This window comes from Pezoporus flaviventris, unplaced genomic scaffold (assembly GCF_033815535.1).
Source record: "Pezoporus flaviventris isolate CSIRO_AGI_PZ_B2104156 unplaced genomic scaffold, CSIRO_AGI_Pfla_v1 ptg000020l, whole genome shotgun sequence".
NCBI lineage: Eukaryota > Metazoa > Chordata > Aves > Psittaciformes > Psittacidae > Pezoporus > Pezoporus flaviventris.
Window position 1 is genome coordinate 5,443,917 of NW_026892568.1, and position 14,728 is coordinate 5,458,644.

Genomic DNA, 14,728 nt, shown 5'->3' on the forward strand with positions numbered 1-14,728 from the left:
GGAGTTGTAAATAAAGGCTCTCAATAAGATCTTGACTGTCACCTCCAGGTTTAGGCACAGTTTCCTCCCGTTTCTAAATACAATTTGGGGTTCTTTTTCTGCAAGAAGGCTCCTAACTGAGCTCTGTAAATGTAAATTTCCAAAGGGGAGCTGCTGGGGTAGCAGTCTCGGGCTAGTACCAGTTTCATGAAGAAACACAAGCCGCTGTCCCTGGTTGGGGTGACATTGCTAACCCTAGTGATCTCACAGGTCTGTGCTTTGCCACTGCCCCTGGATGCCCAACGGCAGCATGAGCTGATGATGGCTGTAGGGGTGTCAGCAGAGGAGCCCCGGTACCGGGCTCCTTGCAGAGCCAGGGGCACCTTTATCACAGCGCATGGAGATGGTGGAGTGCAGAGAGACCAGGGTGGAAACTGCCTGCGTGGAGGGGAGCTCCACGGCCTCCCCGCCCCCGGGCGGGACCGGCCTCACCATTCCCCCCCCCCGCTCCCTCTTCTGCAGCGGCAGGAACCGGGCACCGCTCCACTGTCCTGAGGGGGGCCGAGCCGAGCCGTGCTGCGCTGAACTGAACGGGGTCGAACCCAGCCCTGCTGTGCCCAACCGGGCCGGGCCGTGCCGACCCTCGGCCCCTGCGCAGCTGAACCGGGCCGTGCCAGACCGAGCCGGGCGGAGCCGAGCGCTGTCCGCGGTGCTGAAGGCGGGGCGGGCGCTGTCCGCGGTGCTGCAGGAGCGGCCCGCGGCCGGAGCCGTTCCATGCACCCCGGCTATGGAGGCCCGCACCGCCGGCTCGGGGGGGGCCGGTTACAACGAGGCCCTGCTGCACAAGGTAGGGCTGGGGCACGGTGGTGCTCGGGGAGGGGGCTGCGAAGTGCACGGGGAAGGGATCACCGCAGCAGGGCGCCTGCTTGGACTTCGTCGGGAAACTCTGTCCCTCTCCCCTCCTCGCTTTTTCCTCCACCAACCCCATCCCGGTTGGGGGGGGATGCGGCTGCAGCTATTCCCGAGGCTGGGCAACCCGCAGGGCTCTGTCCTGGTTCCCGGCACGTCCCCGGTGATGAACAGCAGGGATGGGAGTGGCAGGAACGGGAGCGTTTGGAAAGCGAAACGGGCAGGAGCGCTGGAAACGGGCCAGCCCCGCGGCACAGCCAGCAGCAGGCACTCAGCCGCTCCCGCTGTCCTGTGCGTGCTCCGGGAGGTCGGGTCGGGGGGGAGCTTCACCCTGGGGCTCTCTTTGCCAGAGACAGTCTAAAGGGCCGGGACTTCCCTGCCATGAAATAGCGGTGTCCTAAGGGATGTCCATCACTGCCCTCCTTGCTTTGAAAGCTTTCTCTTCTGCGGGGTCCCTGGGACCATGCTTTGTAACTCCACACTGCATGGAGGGTTTTCGGTGCTGCTGTTGTCCCTGCAAGACCTGGGTGGCTCAGGCTCTGCTCCCTGCAGTCAGACACTGCCCTGCAACTTGAGGAGACTGATCTCTGCCAGATCCACCCATCCCTCCTCCTTGCTGTCCTCACGCTGCTTTGCTGCAGTCCCCAGTGACTGTGCAGGGCCAGACACCCCTGGGGAGCTGGGGAAAAGCAGGGGAAAGGTAGTGGAAAGGGCTGGAGCTGCGTCGATCCATCTTCACAAATCTCAGTCTAGTTTATATCCTGCTCTATTCAACTCAGGGCAATTTGCCCAGCCCTTGATTAGCAGAAAAATATCAGTTACTAGCAGCTCTCATTTCTGTTGCACATCGAGTACATGGGACATGCCTCCAGGGATGACTCGAGAAACTTTGACTCTTTGCAAAGCCTTAACTCCCTCTTCTCCAGCAATGAGCTGCTGCAGTTAAGGAATGACATTGGTGGAAATCAGACTCAGGGCAGAAAAGCTGCCCAGGCAAATACCCATCCTGGTTCCACGATCTCTGCTCTTTCCCTTGGTATTTTGCTGCTGCTCCTGGCAGGTTGCTTGTCTTGCAAAACCAAGCCTGCTCTCGCTGCAGGGATGGGAGACAGCAAATACCTCACTAGCTCTGGTTTCTGAGCAAGGAATCACATTTCAGATGTGCTGAGAAACCCCGAGAGAGCTTTGCTCTCTGAAGGCAAAGGTTAAGTGATTACTGCTTGGTGGCTAAACCCAGGCCTGGGGAGGAAAGGGGCTGGGAGCAAATCAAAGCAGGAACAAGCAGAGGTTTGTTCGGGGCTGTTCCAGAAAAGTTTCACTTGGCACGCAATGACAGATTCTGCTTTCGGGTGATTTGACCCATTGCCAAATCGTTCTTCCTCCCATGGGGTGCTTGGATCCATTTAGCTGGAACAAGCGCCAGAGGGAGAGAGACGTGCCCTTGGGCTGTGGTTGATCCGGGGTGTTAGTTGGGCATTTACAGGGATTGCCTGCATGATCTGAGCCAGCTTGTTTGATGTGCTGCGCTAGAGCTCATGTCTACAGGGCTGAAATACTGCCTCAGCCAGGGCAAGGGCCAGTGGGGCTGGCAGAGAGCTCTGGGATCAAGGCAACGTTAAACAGTGCCTGGGGAGGGTGGGAACAGCCCTGAGGTGTCCCTGTGGCACAGGGCAGCCTGAGGCAGCATCCAGCAGCATCCAGGTTGCCCTGGAGCACTGCCTGGAGCAGGGCAGAGGTAGTTCAATGCCGTATATAGAGCAGGTAAAACTAAGTCTCATTAATGTACCCTGAGAGGCAGTGAGGGTGAGGTGGTGAGGGGCCAAGAGCAGCCACAGCTTCACTCCCAGACCTCTCCTGGTGCCCCATTCTGCACCTCTCTCCTCCTTGCATCCCCCAGGACTGGGGTTTTACCCTGTCAGGCTCCTGGCTACATTTAGCTCAGGTGCAGCTCTTGCGTGCTAAAGCTTAAAAGTGAACTGGGAAGATAACCCCAACCCACACGTGTTATCCCAGATTTCCTCCTGCTTGACTGGCACTAGAAATGCAGCAATTGCCTCCCTATGCAAAGCCACACTTCCCTAGGTATGTTAGACAGAAACACCTCCTTTGCTTGCTGGCTGCCAGGGCAGGTAGAGGAGATGGGAGTGGGTTTGCCCTCACCGCTCCATTGTTTTGCCTTGTCCCTGCAGCCCACACTGAGCCAGCAGTGTTTTGAAGGGAGGTGATTCATTTAGGTCTGAATGAGCCTCAAAGCTACTAATCTGGGGGGGGATATATTTGCTCTTTCCCTAAGGTAGAGCTGGCAAACAGGTCCTCTCGGGGTGTGCTACAAGCTGTGCGTTGGGACTGTCACCAAGTGGCTCTCCAGGTCTTGGCCAGGTCTCTGTGCCTGTTTGTGTGTGCCCCCCAGCAAAGCACTGCTCCATCCTCACGCCAGCATCCAGAGAGGAGCTGCAGCACCAAGGGGAGTCTTGCCATTTTCTACCAGAGTTTTCCAGGCACTAAGAAAGCCCTGGGAAAAGCCAATGGGATGAAGGGGAGGCCGGGTTATGGCTGAAGATGCTGGCAAGAGGCAGGGTGGGTATGGAGCTTTGTCCTGCAAGGCTGCTTGCTATCGTGATTTGAGCAGGTTGAGCCCGAGGTTTTGATAGCTGGTTAGCCACATCCATTCCACAGAGGGGTTTTGTTCTTCCTCTATGCTCATTTCATAGGCAGGAAGGCCGCAGTGGTTTCCACTGTGCTGTATCTCCACAGAACCCATCAGCTTGTCTTGAAGTCGTTAGGAAAGACTCTTGGCTGATTCAGGCCAACTTTTACTATTATTACTAACAGTATTACTACTAATAGTCATGAAGCAATTCATGAGTTGCCTCCATTATAAAGCCCAATTAAATTGTTATGAGAGTCTGCTTGTTGTACGTGCTCTCTGTAAATCCTGGGTTCTGGAGGCTTCCTGGTGCTCATTCCAGTCAGCTCTCCTCCCTCCATAATTAATGCTGTTCCCTGCATTAACTGCTCCCAAAGACAGCGCTGCAGGGTGCAGCTGGTTCTGTTACCCCTCCCAGCACCAGTATTTTACTGGGAAAAGGGTGTAGCACCAACCAATGCAGCGCTGGGGTGCAGGAGCCCCATGGTAATGAATTCTTCGGGTGTTTTTCTATGTGGCTGCCTCAGATCCTACTCTTTGCACAGGGTTTGTGTCTGGACCCCAGGGCAAAGCTAAAGGGGGGCTTGGGCAGGGAGATTCCCCCCATGTGCAAGGGCTGACCCAGCTCCTTTGGCCCATGTTCAAGGGCTTCACTTGGAGGTTTCTGCCTCACAACATCCCTCCAGCTCCTGTGCAAGCTCCCAGGCCATGAGGCTGCTCTGAATGCACAAGTGACCCGCAAACAGCCTCATGTCGACTTAGGGAGAAATCTGTGGCCATGGGTTGCTGCCTCTCAGCACCCAGGTCTATGCAGCAGCATGCATCTGATAGGGGTGCAGGGCTGCCTCTTGCCAGCAGCTCCACCCGGCAGGTCAGGCTTTTCCCAGGAGAGGTTTGGGATGTTTCTTTCCAAGGGAAACCGCTGATTCACCGGGGCGAGCCTTTCACTGGAGCGTGAGCCAGTGAATCGGGTTAACAGGCTCCAGGCGGGTTGTGGTGCAGTGATTCGTGCAAGGCAGGATGCTGGTCTCCTGCCAGCCCATGTTCCTGTTTATAGTCTTCAAGCTCTTTGGGTTTTGGTTTCTTCCCACTCCTTTGGGTTCCTGTGGGGTGGCAGGAACCATAGTGTTGGGCATTGTGGCATGTGGCAGTGGCCTCCTGGGGCATGACATCAAGGTTTGATGTGCTGGGGATATTCGGGCACTTGATCAAACGTGTTCCTTCACACTGCACTTCACAAGGGGATGTGTGCACTGCCTCGAGTGGTGCCAGCCTGGGTTTCATCCTGCCCTGGGTGCAGGAAGGTGATGGAGGGCTGGGACTGACTACGCATAGAGGCTCCCCTGTGCATCGGGAAGATGCTCCTGCACCTTGAAGGTGAAGAGTGACCCTCACAATGTCACAGAGGGAGGGGACGAATGGCCAAGGTGTCCCGGGATGGAGCAGGGCTGATGGAGTTGCATCAGACTAAGCATAAATCAAAGGGAGAAACAACAGATACAGAGAAGTGCAGCACAGAGTGGGGAGGTTCAGCCCCAGCACCAACAGCTACAGGGGTGGCAGGGGACAGGGGGACACTGGGATGTCTCAGTGCTTGCCAGGGCTGCAGCTACAGGAACACCATTGTCCTGAAAGGCACCGTGTGTTGCCAAAACAACTTCAGAGCAAGAAGCCAGTTATCAGTGTTTGTTTTCACTTGTGTCCCTATAAAAGGGTTGAAAGTGCATCAGTTTCCTGAGAGGATGGGGATGTTTGTGCCGGTGACTCTGCAAACAAAACCCAGATACTGGCAGAGAGGGAGGGAGGGGTTTGTGCTTGCGCTGTTGGTGTCCCTTAGGCTGGGGATTTGAAGGAACCCTGGCAGGAGCAGAAGGGAGGATGGGCTCCCCAGGGATGCGGTGTGGGTACCAGAGATATGGGTTGGCAGCCTGGGAGCTGCTCCAGAGGTGATGGCAATGTCCCATCTCTGACACCTGCACAGCTCCTTCTGCCAGGGGACGAGCAAGCTTTGCTCCCTATGGGAGAGCCCATGCAGGGCTGGAGAGGCAGAGGGGCTCCATGACCTCAAATCCAGAGGGAAGCACTGTGTTAATGCAGCATGAAAACAGCCCAGTGCCCCGAGAGGCTGCGTGGCTGTGGCAATGGCTGCGTGCAGCCGCTGCGGGAGATGCTGTCTTTACTAAACCAATCTGGACCCAATCCAGCGCTGCCAGAGTCCTCCCAGAGAGGTTTTCCTCCAGGGCTGTGCAAGCCAAGGCTGCCTCTGCCTGCACAGCATGCCTGCCAGCTCGGGCCCTGCCTGCTCCCTGTGCTGATGCCTCTTTACCTGCTCCTTGCAGACAATCCTGGTCGGAGACAGCGGCGTGGGGAAGACATCTCTGCTGGTTCAGTTTGACCAGGGCAAGTTCATCCCTGGCTCCTTCTCTGCTACCGTGGGCATTGGGTTTACGGTAAGAGCCCAGCCCCTGTTCCCTGTGCTGTGCGACCTCACTCACCCTTGGGAAAGCTGTTTTATTTGGGCAATCAATCCATGGTGCTTTAAGTAGTGCTAAGCACAAAGATTTGGGGTAATTTGCTTTGGTGCTGCTGGGTGAGGGGCTGGTTTGGCTGTCTGCTTGCTGGGGCTGCTGGCAAGGATGGAGGACTGATGAGGCTTCACATCCCAATACCCTCTGTGAAGCTGTGCCTGGGTGTGTGTCCTGTCGGTGCAGCCCAGGCAGGGAATAGTGAGGCCGATGGCAGCAGTGCCTGGGAAAAGCAGTTGGCCACTATCCAGTGCTATTTGCAAGCTGCCACAGGACCAGAGTGGCTCTGATGCGTGTGTCCCCTCTCTTGGGAGAGCCTGCAACAGAGACCACTTGGGACCTCCCTGCACAGCAAGACCAACATCCCTCCAGCATCCGTGATGAGGCTTTTGCCCGCAGGATGCCTGTTCCCCATGAAGAGGCTGTTACCTACATGGGTTTTGCCTCTGGTCGAGGCCAAGGAAGCAGAGAAACGTGGTACCAGCACGAGGGCTGCAGCACAGGGTGCCCATGCAGTGCCGAGCCCTGGGCAGGCAGAGGAGGCTCAGGCACGTTGCTGACCTCTGCCAGCTCCCAGCTGTAAATGGGATGTTTCTCCATGCCACCTGTGGAGGTGATGCTCAGCCAGGCGCTCTTCCTGCCTACACAGCTCTATGAGCACCCGTGTGGCTTGCCCTATCCTTCCAGCCTCCCTCCCCAGAGAGCTGCAGGGGAGCTCAGCCACTTCCAGGAACTCCAAGTGCCTCCAGCCTTCAGCTCTGGGCACTTTGTGGCCAAAGAGTGTGTATAAACTATAAATCTGGTCTGGTTCGAGCTACAGGACTGGAAATACAGGTTCCCTTTCCCGAGGGGCAGAGGAAGGCTTGGCTGGAGCAGGAGCTGGTGGCAGGGGTGGGTGCTGCCACAGAGGGCATCTCTGCCATGGCCCTCACCCTGAGAGTGGTGAGGGGCTCTGCATGGGAGCCACACACACCTGAACCCCATCAGTGTGAGGAGGGTTGTGGGGTTGCATTGAGATCAGGCCTGGCACGGGGGAGACGGGCTGTGTATCCCATGGAGAATAAATCAGAGGGGGCTGAAGGCTCCTGTCTGTGGAGCGGCGCCTGTCAGCCTGGAGACACACAGGGCATGGATCTGGATGGGGTTTTGTGGAGTGAGGTTTTGGGTAACACATCCCTGGGACTTCTCCCTCATTCCCACCCTTGGGCTTTTCCCACATGAAGAGCACAGAAGCCGTGCCCCAGTGCCTGGTGCAGGATGCTGGGGGCTCTGAGCAGCTGGGGACACAGGAGCCACAGCAGCCATCCCGGCACAGGCTTCCCGCAGCGTTTGGCTTCCGGCTGATGGGTGCTGCTTCACTTCCCTCCTGGTTTCACCGCGCCTTGATGCTAACCCAGGGCAAAACCTCACCCTGGGGTGAGCTGGAGGGATCCCCACTGATCTGGTGTGGCAGGGGTGATTTGGGGTCTCCATCCCCAAATGGGGGACAAGAGGCTGTTTACTTGTAGAGTGAGCAGCTCCTCCTCTCCCCATCTGTGTACCCAGAGGGATGCACTAGGGCTGTGCCTGCTACCTGGTGCCACCGAGCCCCCGGCAGACCCAAGCATCCTGGGGTCCCTGGTGCAGGGAGCAAGTTTCCAGCCTTGAGCCTTCTCTTCCTCATCCCGTGGCCGGGCTGGGCAGGGAGGCGGCCGGAGCGCAGCCTCGGGGGTGGCATTGCTTGGGGAGGAGGAGGAAGAGGAGGAGGAAGGCGGGTGGGGTCCGCGGCTCCCTCTGGCCCCGCCGCGTAGGGACTCGGCGGCTCCCCTCGGGATCACCATGAGCGGCCCCAACGGGGAGGCAGAGACTGGGACCCCCCCGGCAGACAGTGGGGACCTTCCGGAGGGGAGCGGGACCCCCCCGGCGCTGCCCCGGGACTACGAGCTGTCCGGCAAGGTGGGAGGCGGCGCGGGGTGCGAGGGGGGCAGGAACGGAACCCCCAAGCCCTATCGGGGTGGAGGTTGAGGGGTCTGGGGGGGGGGGGGGGTGGGAGGCCGGGAGGGGGTCCCGGGGGCCGCCCGCTTCCTCCGCTGCCGCAATCGCGCCCAGGAAGCGGCTGCGGACCGGGGAAGGGGAACGGGAGAGAGAAGGGGAAGAAAGCGGCGGTCCCAGCCGAGCCACCCCCAGCGCTGCCCGCCCCTGCCCTTGGGGGAGCCCAGGTGTGGGGATGAGGGCCCCGACTGCCCCCCGGGAGGTGGAGACAGGGGGTGCCTGCCCCGGGGAGGTCTCTGAAAGCCGTTCCTGTCCTTCTCCGGGCAAGGGGGCTCCGGCCAGCTAGGCAGTGGTGCCCCCATCATACAGGGCAGGGATGCAGGACCCCATCCGGCCCATTGCAGCATCCCAAAGGCAGTGGGGAGAGAGGCAAGTGTGCATGCCCCGGTGCCGAGCCAGCCCCTAAACCACTTTTATTCCTTTGCCTTTTCCTCCCCGCTCTGCCTCCTCTCAGTGGAGGGCAATTTTTGTGTCAGAGGGAGGAATTCAATCGCCAGCTTGACCTGGGTGAGGTGGAGGCAGAACCGAGCGGTGTTCCCAGCCACCTGGGCTGGGTCAGGGCGTCCCGGGGCAGGATTTGATCAGCAAAGTGAATTGGCAGGAGGCAGGGCTTGTCCAGCCCCCAGCTCTGGCTGTGCTGGTCCAGGAGGGTGGCCATGGCTCAGGGTGTTCAATGGGGGCAGTGGAGCTGTGTGAGTTCTCTTAGCAGGCTCCAGTGTCTCCACAGGGTGGGCTTGTGGGGATGGACCTTCTTGATGGAGTCCTGCACACTCCTGTTTTTAGGCAGGGAGCAGATAAAGTCACCATCAGGTTAATTATTGCTGGGCAGGAAAGGGCTGCTGCCTGCAAGCAGGAAGGAGGGCACGGCATCGGGGTGTTGGATAAGGATGTGGTTATGGAGACCAGCACCGGTCCGGGGTGCTGCCCGCCCAGCTCCGTCAGTGCTGGGGAGCCCAGGCTGAGCCTGTTTGCTTAGCAGGAGGGGAAAAGGCTCTGTGTTTGCTTTGGTGTCTGCACCAACAGGGTGAGAGTCCCAGACACGGCGGGGCTTGCCCAAGCCATGCATCACAGAATCATACAATAGGGTTGGAAAGGACCTTGAAATCATCCAGTTCCAACCCCTTGGCTGCACCCCCGGGGGTCCCATCCCATCCCTAGCTCTCATGGGGCTCCCCAAACCCATCAGAACCAGCCCTGGGGAAAGGAACAGAGGGACAGAAGGGACCAGGAAGGGGGGGTCAGCATCACCCCAGGGATGCTGCTGCATCCCTGCCCCGCTGACACCTCTCCCTGCACACATCCTGCAGGTGATGTTGCTTGGAGACTCGGGCGTGGGGAAAACCTGCTTCCTGCTCCAGTTCAAAGACGGGGCCTTTCTCTCCGGGATGTTCATAGCCACCGTGGGCATAGATTTCCGGGTGAGACCCGCATGGCTGCCGGCCCCTCACCTCCCCTCACTTACACCTCAGCCAGGATGGAGCCCAGGAGAGGTTTCCAGCCTCTGCACCCCAACCAGCAGCAGGCACCACCTGAAACCCTTCCACCTCTCCCTGGGAGAGCGGTAACAGACACAGGAGCCCGCTGGAAGCATCACATCTTGCCTTTACATCAGCAAACAGCCTTGGTTTAGCCTGTCTGGTGGGTGCATGGGCTGCAGTGTGCAGTGGGTTACCAGCACACTCCACCGGCCAGCTCCTGGTGGGGACAAACACTGCTTTGGGGTAGTTTTATGCTTTAAAAGGGCTGAAATTGGCTGCTGAGGAGTCGTTATGGCCACAGGATCCCTTTCAAACCCTCCCCGTTGCTCTCTGCTCACCAGTCCCAGCTGCAGGGGATGCAGGGGCTGGCTGTGTTTGCAGCACGGGCTTTGAGCAGGATGGAAGTGAAGGGGGGGCCCCGGGCAGGGCTCTGCTGTGGCTGCAGGCACGTGTCGAGTGTGGCTGGCGCTTCCTCTGCCTCCGCAGCTGCAGTTGCTCCGGTTCTCTGCTGCCTTTGGGCTGCTCTTGGCTTGCAGGGGGCGAGGAGCAGGGGCTGGGGTTTGCTTTGGGGGGGTCTTGTGGCCTCTTCTACCACCAAAGCCATGAGAGAAGGAAAATGCCACATCCGGCTGCTGGGGTGTTACCAGCTCATAGGTGCCTTGTGCGAGCATTCCCTGCAGCATCTCCCAGCTTCCTGCTGTAGGTCATTTCCAGTCTCCCAGGGCACGGTTTTGTTCCCTTCAGCCCATTCGCTCAGGTTTTTTTCATCTCCACATAGGTTGAATTTCCATTTCAAACAATTCCAGGCAACCAAATTATTTATAGGGCTCCTCTCTTTCCAGACTCATCCCTCCAACCCCGATTCTTCAAGAGCCTTACAATAGCCCTGCAGTAACTCCTGCTTTGCTTTCTTCTGGCCTCTAGAGAGAAGTCCCTGCACTTCCAAGCTGAACACAGTGGTTGCTTACGCTCTGATAACTGCCTCCCCTGCTCACTTGCAAACGTGTCTTCCTTTCTCAGACCCAGCCCAGCCTCAAACCACCCTAACAGGGAGATTTCCTCCTGCTGTGCTGGATAAAGCCATGTTCTACCTGCACCCCCCTGCATCATTAACCAGCAATTTAGGAGCCACAGGGGGTGCTGGCTATAGGAGATGAGTGAGGCACCGGATCCAAAGCAGGCTGGGATCTTGTCCTGTCCAAAAGAGCCTGAATATGCTCTTTTCCACCCTGGCACAAGGGGATGCTGCTCTGGGATGTGCCCGTAGCTGCAGCCCCACAGCAGGACTGTGGTTTGTAGCAATGAGGCCTCAATGTCCAGCTCCATGGGCAGCCTGGCTTCATCCCACCAGCCAGGGGCAAGCAGCAGAGGGGATGGGGCGTAGATGCTCCATACTGGGGCTGGATGGCATCCGCACCAACACTGATGGATGTGTTCTCCTTCTCTTCTGCAGAACAAAGTGGTGTCTGTGGATGGTGTGAAGGTGAAGTTGCAGGTGAGCTTTGGGAGGGGATGAGCAATTCCCATAAGGATTGCTGGAACACCCTCCCCAGGCTGAGCGTGGTGTCCCCTTGGAGCCATTGGGGCATCCCCATCTCAGGGGGTTCCTCTCCCTGCTCTCACCGGGGTGGCTTCTCAGCAGATCTGGGACACAGCAGGACAGGAGCGCTTCCGCAGCGTCACCCATGCCTACTACAGGGATGCCCAAGGTGGGTTTGGTGTCCAGCAGGGATGGGGGGAACCGGCCGGAGCGCATCCCTGCAGCAGGGCAATGCCTCTGCCTCTTCCCTTCCAGCCCTGCTCCTGCTCTACGATATCACCAGCAAGATGTCCTTTGACAACATCCGTGTGAGTCCCTTCCACGGGTTGGGAGCATGTTTTTCCCCAGGGATGGGGTTCATGGGTGCCCTGTTTGGGTTGCTGGGTGTTTGGGGCAGTTTGAAGCCTGGCTGACATGTAAGAGCTCTCTGTTGTGGCCAGACCCAGCCAGCCAGGAGCTATTTCCTGGGATGCTTGGCTGGATGCTGCATGGCTGGGTGCTAGAGGGAGAAAACGTGGTTTGGGATGAGATGAACTATGCATAGACTTGGGCTGCAGCCAAGAGATGGGGTGCTCTGGGGACTGTTCAGCTGTGATGCTGGAATGGTTCCCATGTTAAAGTCACTTTCCCCTATCTCACAGCAGTGGGTGAGGGCTGGGAGGGGAGGGATGGGTGCACCGCTCACCCCAACACAGCCCCGCTGCCCCACAGGCCTGGCTGACGGAGATCCATGAGTACGCCCAGAAGGACGTGGTCATCATGCTGCTGGGCAACAAGGTGCGTGCAGGATGTCCTTTCACCCCGTGGTTTGCTGTGCTCTGCTGTGCCAGCCCAGCCCTTGCCGTCCCCATGCCTATGGAGGGATGGGGCTCGGTGGGTGCATCCTGCCTGCACCCTCTGCTGGGCTCTGGTGCTTTCTGGGCTCATCCAGGCCCGGAGGTGACCCCAGAGATCTGGGGGGTCAGGAAGGTGTGAGGGGACCAGTGCTCCCGGCAGCCAGTGGAGGGCAGCACCAGGCTGAGGCTCCCAGTATGGGATGCTGCTCGGTACCGGGTGCTGCTGGATATGGGATGCTGCAGGGTATGGGATGCCCACCTAGGTCCTGGATGCACCCCTAGATCTCAGGTAGCTCCAAGCTCCAGAAGGCCAACTGGGTCCCATGTTCTCTGGAAGTTCCAGTTTTCCAGTGCCTGAGTGGGTTATGAATTTTCCCCTGGGACTGGATTCCCTTTAGTTCCTGGATGATGTTGGGTACCTGATGCCCAGCAGGGTTCCAGAAGGCCCCTTCTGGGTCCAAGTACCAGATGCTGCCCTAGGTCCCCAGTGTCCCCAGGTCACAGATTCCCCCCTGCATCCTCAATGCCCTCAGGTCTCAGATGCTCAACAGGTCCTGGATTCCTGCAGTTCCTGGCAGCCCCCTCTACACCCCACAGTGCTTGCCAGACCCCTCAGGGTGCCAGCCAGCCCTGGTATGTGGTGACACCTCCCTTCCCTTGGCAGGCGGATGTGAGCAGCGAGAGGGCTGTGAGGACAGAGGATGGAGCATCGCTGGCCAGGGTGAGCCATGCTGGGGTCTAACCCTGCTGCAGCCCCCCCCGATGACTGCACGTTGTGCATGGTCCCCACACAGCCGTGCCATCCCCTCTGATGGGTGCCCAGCCCTGGCTCTAGCACAGGCAGCGTGGCACATAAAACCTGGGACAAGGCAGGGAGGGGATGGCACCTTGTCCCCAAGCATCAGCCAGGCAACAAGGGCAAGGGGAGGGTTTGGGTCTCTGGGTGATGGGGCCGTGCTGCCCTTGCAGGAGTACGGGGTGCCTTTCATGGAGACAAGTGCCAAGACGGGCATGAACGTGGAGCTGGCATTCCTGGCCATTGCCAAGTGAGTACCAGGGGGTCACAGGGCTGGGCATGGGAGGTGTCTTCTACAGCACCACCGGCTCAGGTGAGGTTAATGCAGTCCCATGGCCGCAGGGAGCTGAAGCAGCGCGCGGTGCAGCCGCAGGATGAGCCCCGCTTCCAGATCCACGACTACATCGAGTCGCAGCAGAGGAAATCCAGCTGCTGTGCCTTCGTCTGAGAGCAAAGGGGGAGCCGGGGGGAGGCAGGCGGGGGGCACAGCAGGGGCCCGATCCTGCCCTCGAGAGCCTGCGGGAACCAGCCTCTGACCAGCCAAGTGTGGACAGGACAATACAGCGGAGTGAGGAGAAACATCATCCCAGCACCAGGATCCAGGGGCCAGATCCTGCCGCCCTGTGGGACAATGCTTGGGAATAACCATGGTGCGATGGCTGCCAGCCCAGCAGGGAGCCACGGTGATGCCTCCATCAGCCGAGCAGGATGCAGGATGTGGCTCCACACCTCACTAAAGGCCCCTTGGAGTGCCTGGAGGGGTTGGATGTGTGCCATGGACAAGCCCTCATGCAGCCTGTGGCCCTCTCCTCCTCTGAAGCAATCCCTGCTCTTGGCACTGCTTTCATCCAGCTGGAAGGGCCTGATCCAACTCCTGCATCCCAGTGCTCAGCCGGGGCTCCTCACTGTTGTGGTTGCTGCTTTATCCTCCTGCCACCATGAGCGCAGAGATGTCCCTGCTGTGTCCCGGTCTTGTTGGAGGGAGGGACTGGGATGAGGAAGCATCCAGCCAAGCCTGTTCCTTGCCCATGCAGCTGACATGAGAAATGAGACTCCCTTGGGAGCATCCCAATGCACTTGGGGCATTTCTAGTGCACACAGCAATATGGAGAAACCTTTATTTCCCCTCTCGTGCAGTCACAGGAATTAAGAGATTTTATTTTTATTAACGAGAGAAGCCTTTTTCTTTCCAATCCCTCCAGACAAAACCACCTCCGGCCTCGCGGTGGAGCTGGTGGGGTGGAGGTGCCCGGTTGGCCTGGGGCTGCTGCTCTTGCCGGCTCCCATCGCTGCACATGGAATACAGCCCTTTTCTTCCTGCTGCTGGCAAACAGCAGCTGAAACCCACTCTCTGAAGAGAAGATGCCTGAGATGCTTCAGCCAGCAAACGCTGCTACACGGGGCACCGGGGTGCAAGGCTCTGTCCCTGCATCACTGCACATCCCCAGTGCCGCATCAACCCCTCCATCACGCTGCTGGTCCCCCCGGCACTACCCAGGGCAGTGGGTATTTGGTATTTAGCTGAAGACCTGAAGCGAAGGGCAGCAGCAGAGGGCACGGCACAGCCGCATGTAGGAGTCGGGCAGTGCCCAGCACATCCATCCCCACCAGTGGTTCCCCTTTCTCTGCTCCCCAGCTGCCCATCTCTTTACTTGCCCCGGTGCCTCCTTTGCTGCTTCCCTGCTCCCGGGTTTCTCTTTGCAAGTTTTCACATTAAAGCCGGGTATTTCCAAGCTTTGCCTCCTCCTGGGTGTTTTATGGCGTGAGAAATCCCTGCCCCGGCTCTGCACCGTGGGAGGCTGCTGCAGCCAAGCACTGCAGAGCAATGGGGCTGCGGGGCCCCCCAGAGCAGCCGTGGGGCGGGAGAAGCACCCGTGGCCCCTTCCTCCCCACTGAGGCTTTCGTTGTACGCTTCAGACAGTCCAAAGGTGAGGAGGGAAGAGCAAACATGACCTGTTAAATTAAAACCAACCTCCTCCCCTGCTGT

The 14,728-nt window shown here is 58.7% G+C and overlaps 1 protein-coding gene across 6 annotated transcripts; it reads left to right on the forward strand.

Moving 5' to 3' along the window:
- Positions 1 to 739: 739 nt before the first annotated feature.
- RAB37 (RAB37, member RAS oncogene family) lies at positions 740 to 13,618 on the forward strand. 6 transcript variants are annotated; one of them, XM_061455508.1, is made up of 10 exons: positions 740 to 826; positions 5,875 to 5,985; positions 9,399 to 9,509; positions 11,023 to 11,064; positions 11,209 to 11,278; positions 11,365 to 11,417; positions 11,821 to 11,886; positions 12,610 to 12,666; positions 12,915 to 12,991; positions 13,084 to 13,618. In XM_061455508.1, the coding sequence occupies exons 1-10, from the start codon at positions 767 to 769 to the stop codon at positions 13,187 to 13,189; spliced, it is 753 nt and encodes a 250-aa protein (XP_061311492.1). In that variant the 5' UTR covers positions 740 to 766; the 3' UTR covers positions 13,190 to 13,618. The 6 variants fall into 6 exon arrangements, with proteins under 6 accessions (XP_061311492.1, XP_061311493.1, XP_061311497.1 ...); XM_061455509.1 differs by having other exon boundaries at positions 11,212 to 11,278; XM_061455513.1 differs by lacking the exon at positions 9,399 to 9,509.
- Positions 13,619 to 14,728: the final 1,110 nt, after the last annotated feature.

Bases quoted from the DNA above. Each gene is read 5' to 3' on its own strand.
- RAB37 (XM_061455508.1), top strand. From the start codon at position 767: ATGGAGGCCCGCACCGCCGGCTCGGGGGGGGCCGGTTACAACGAGGCC. The intron at 9,510-11,022 runs GTGAGACCCGCA...TCTCTTCTGCAG, and splicing joins CCGTGGGCATAGATTTCCGG to AACAAAGTGGTGTCTGTGGA. The intron at 11,279-11,364 runs GTGGGTTTGGTG...CTTCCCTTCCAG, and splicing joins CTACTACAGGGATGCCCAAG to CCCTGCTCCTGCTCTACGAT.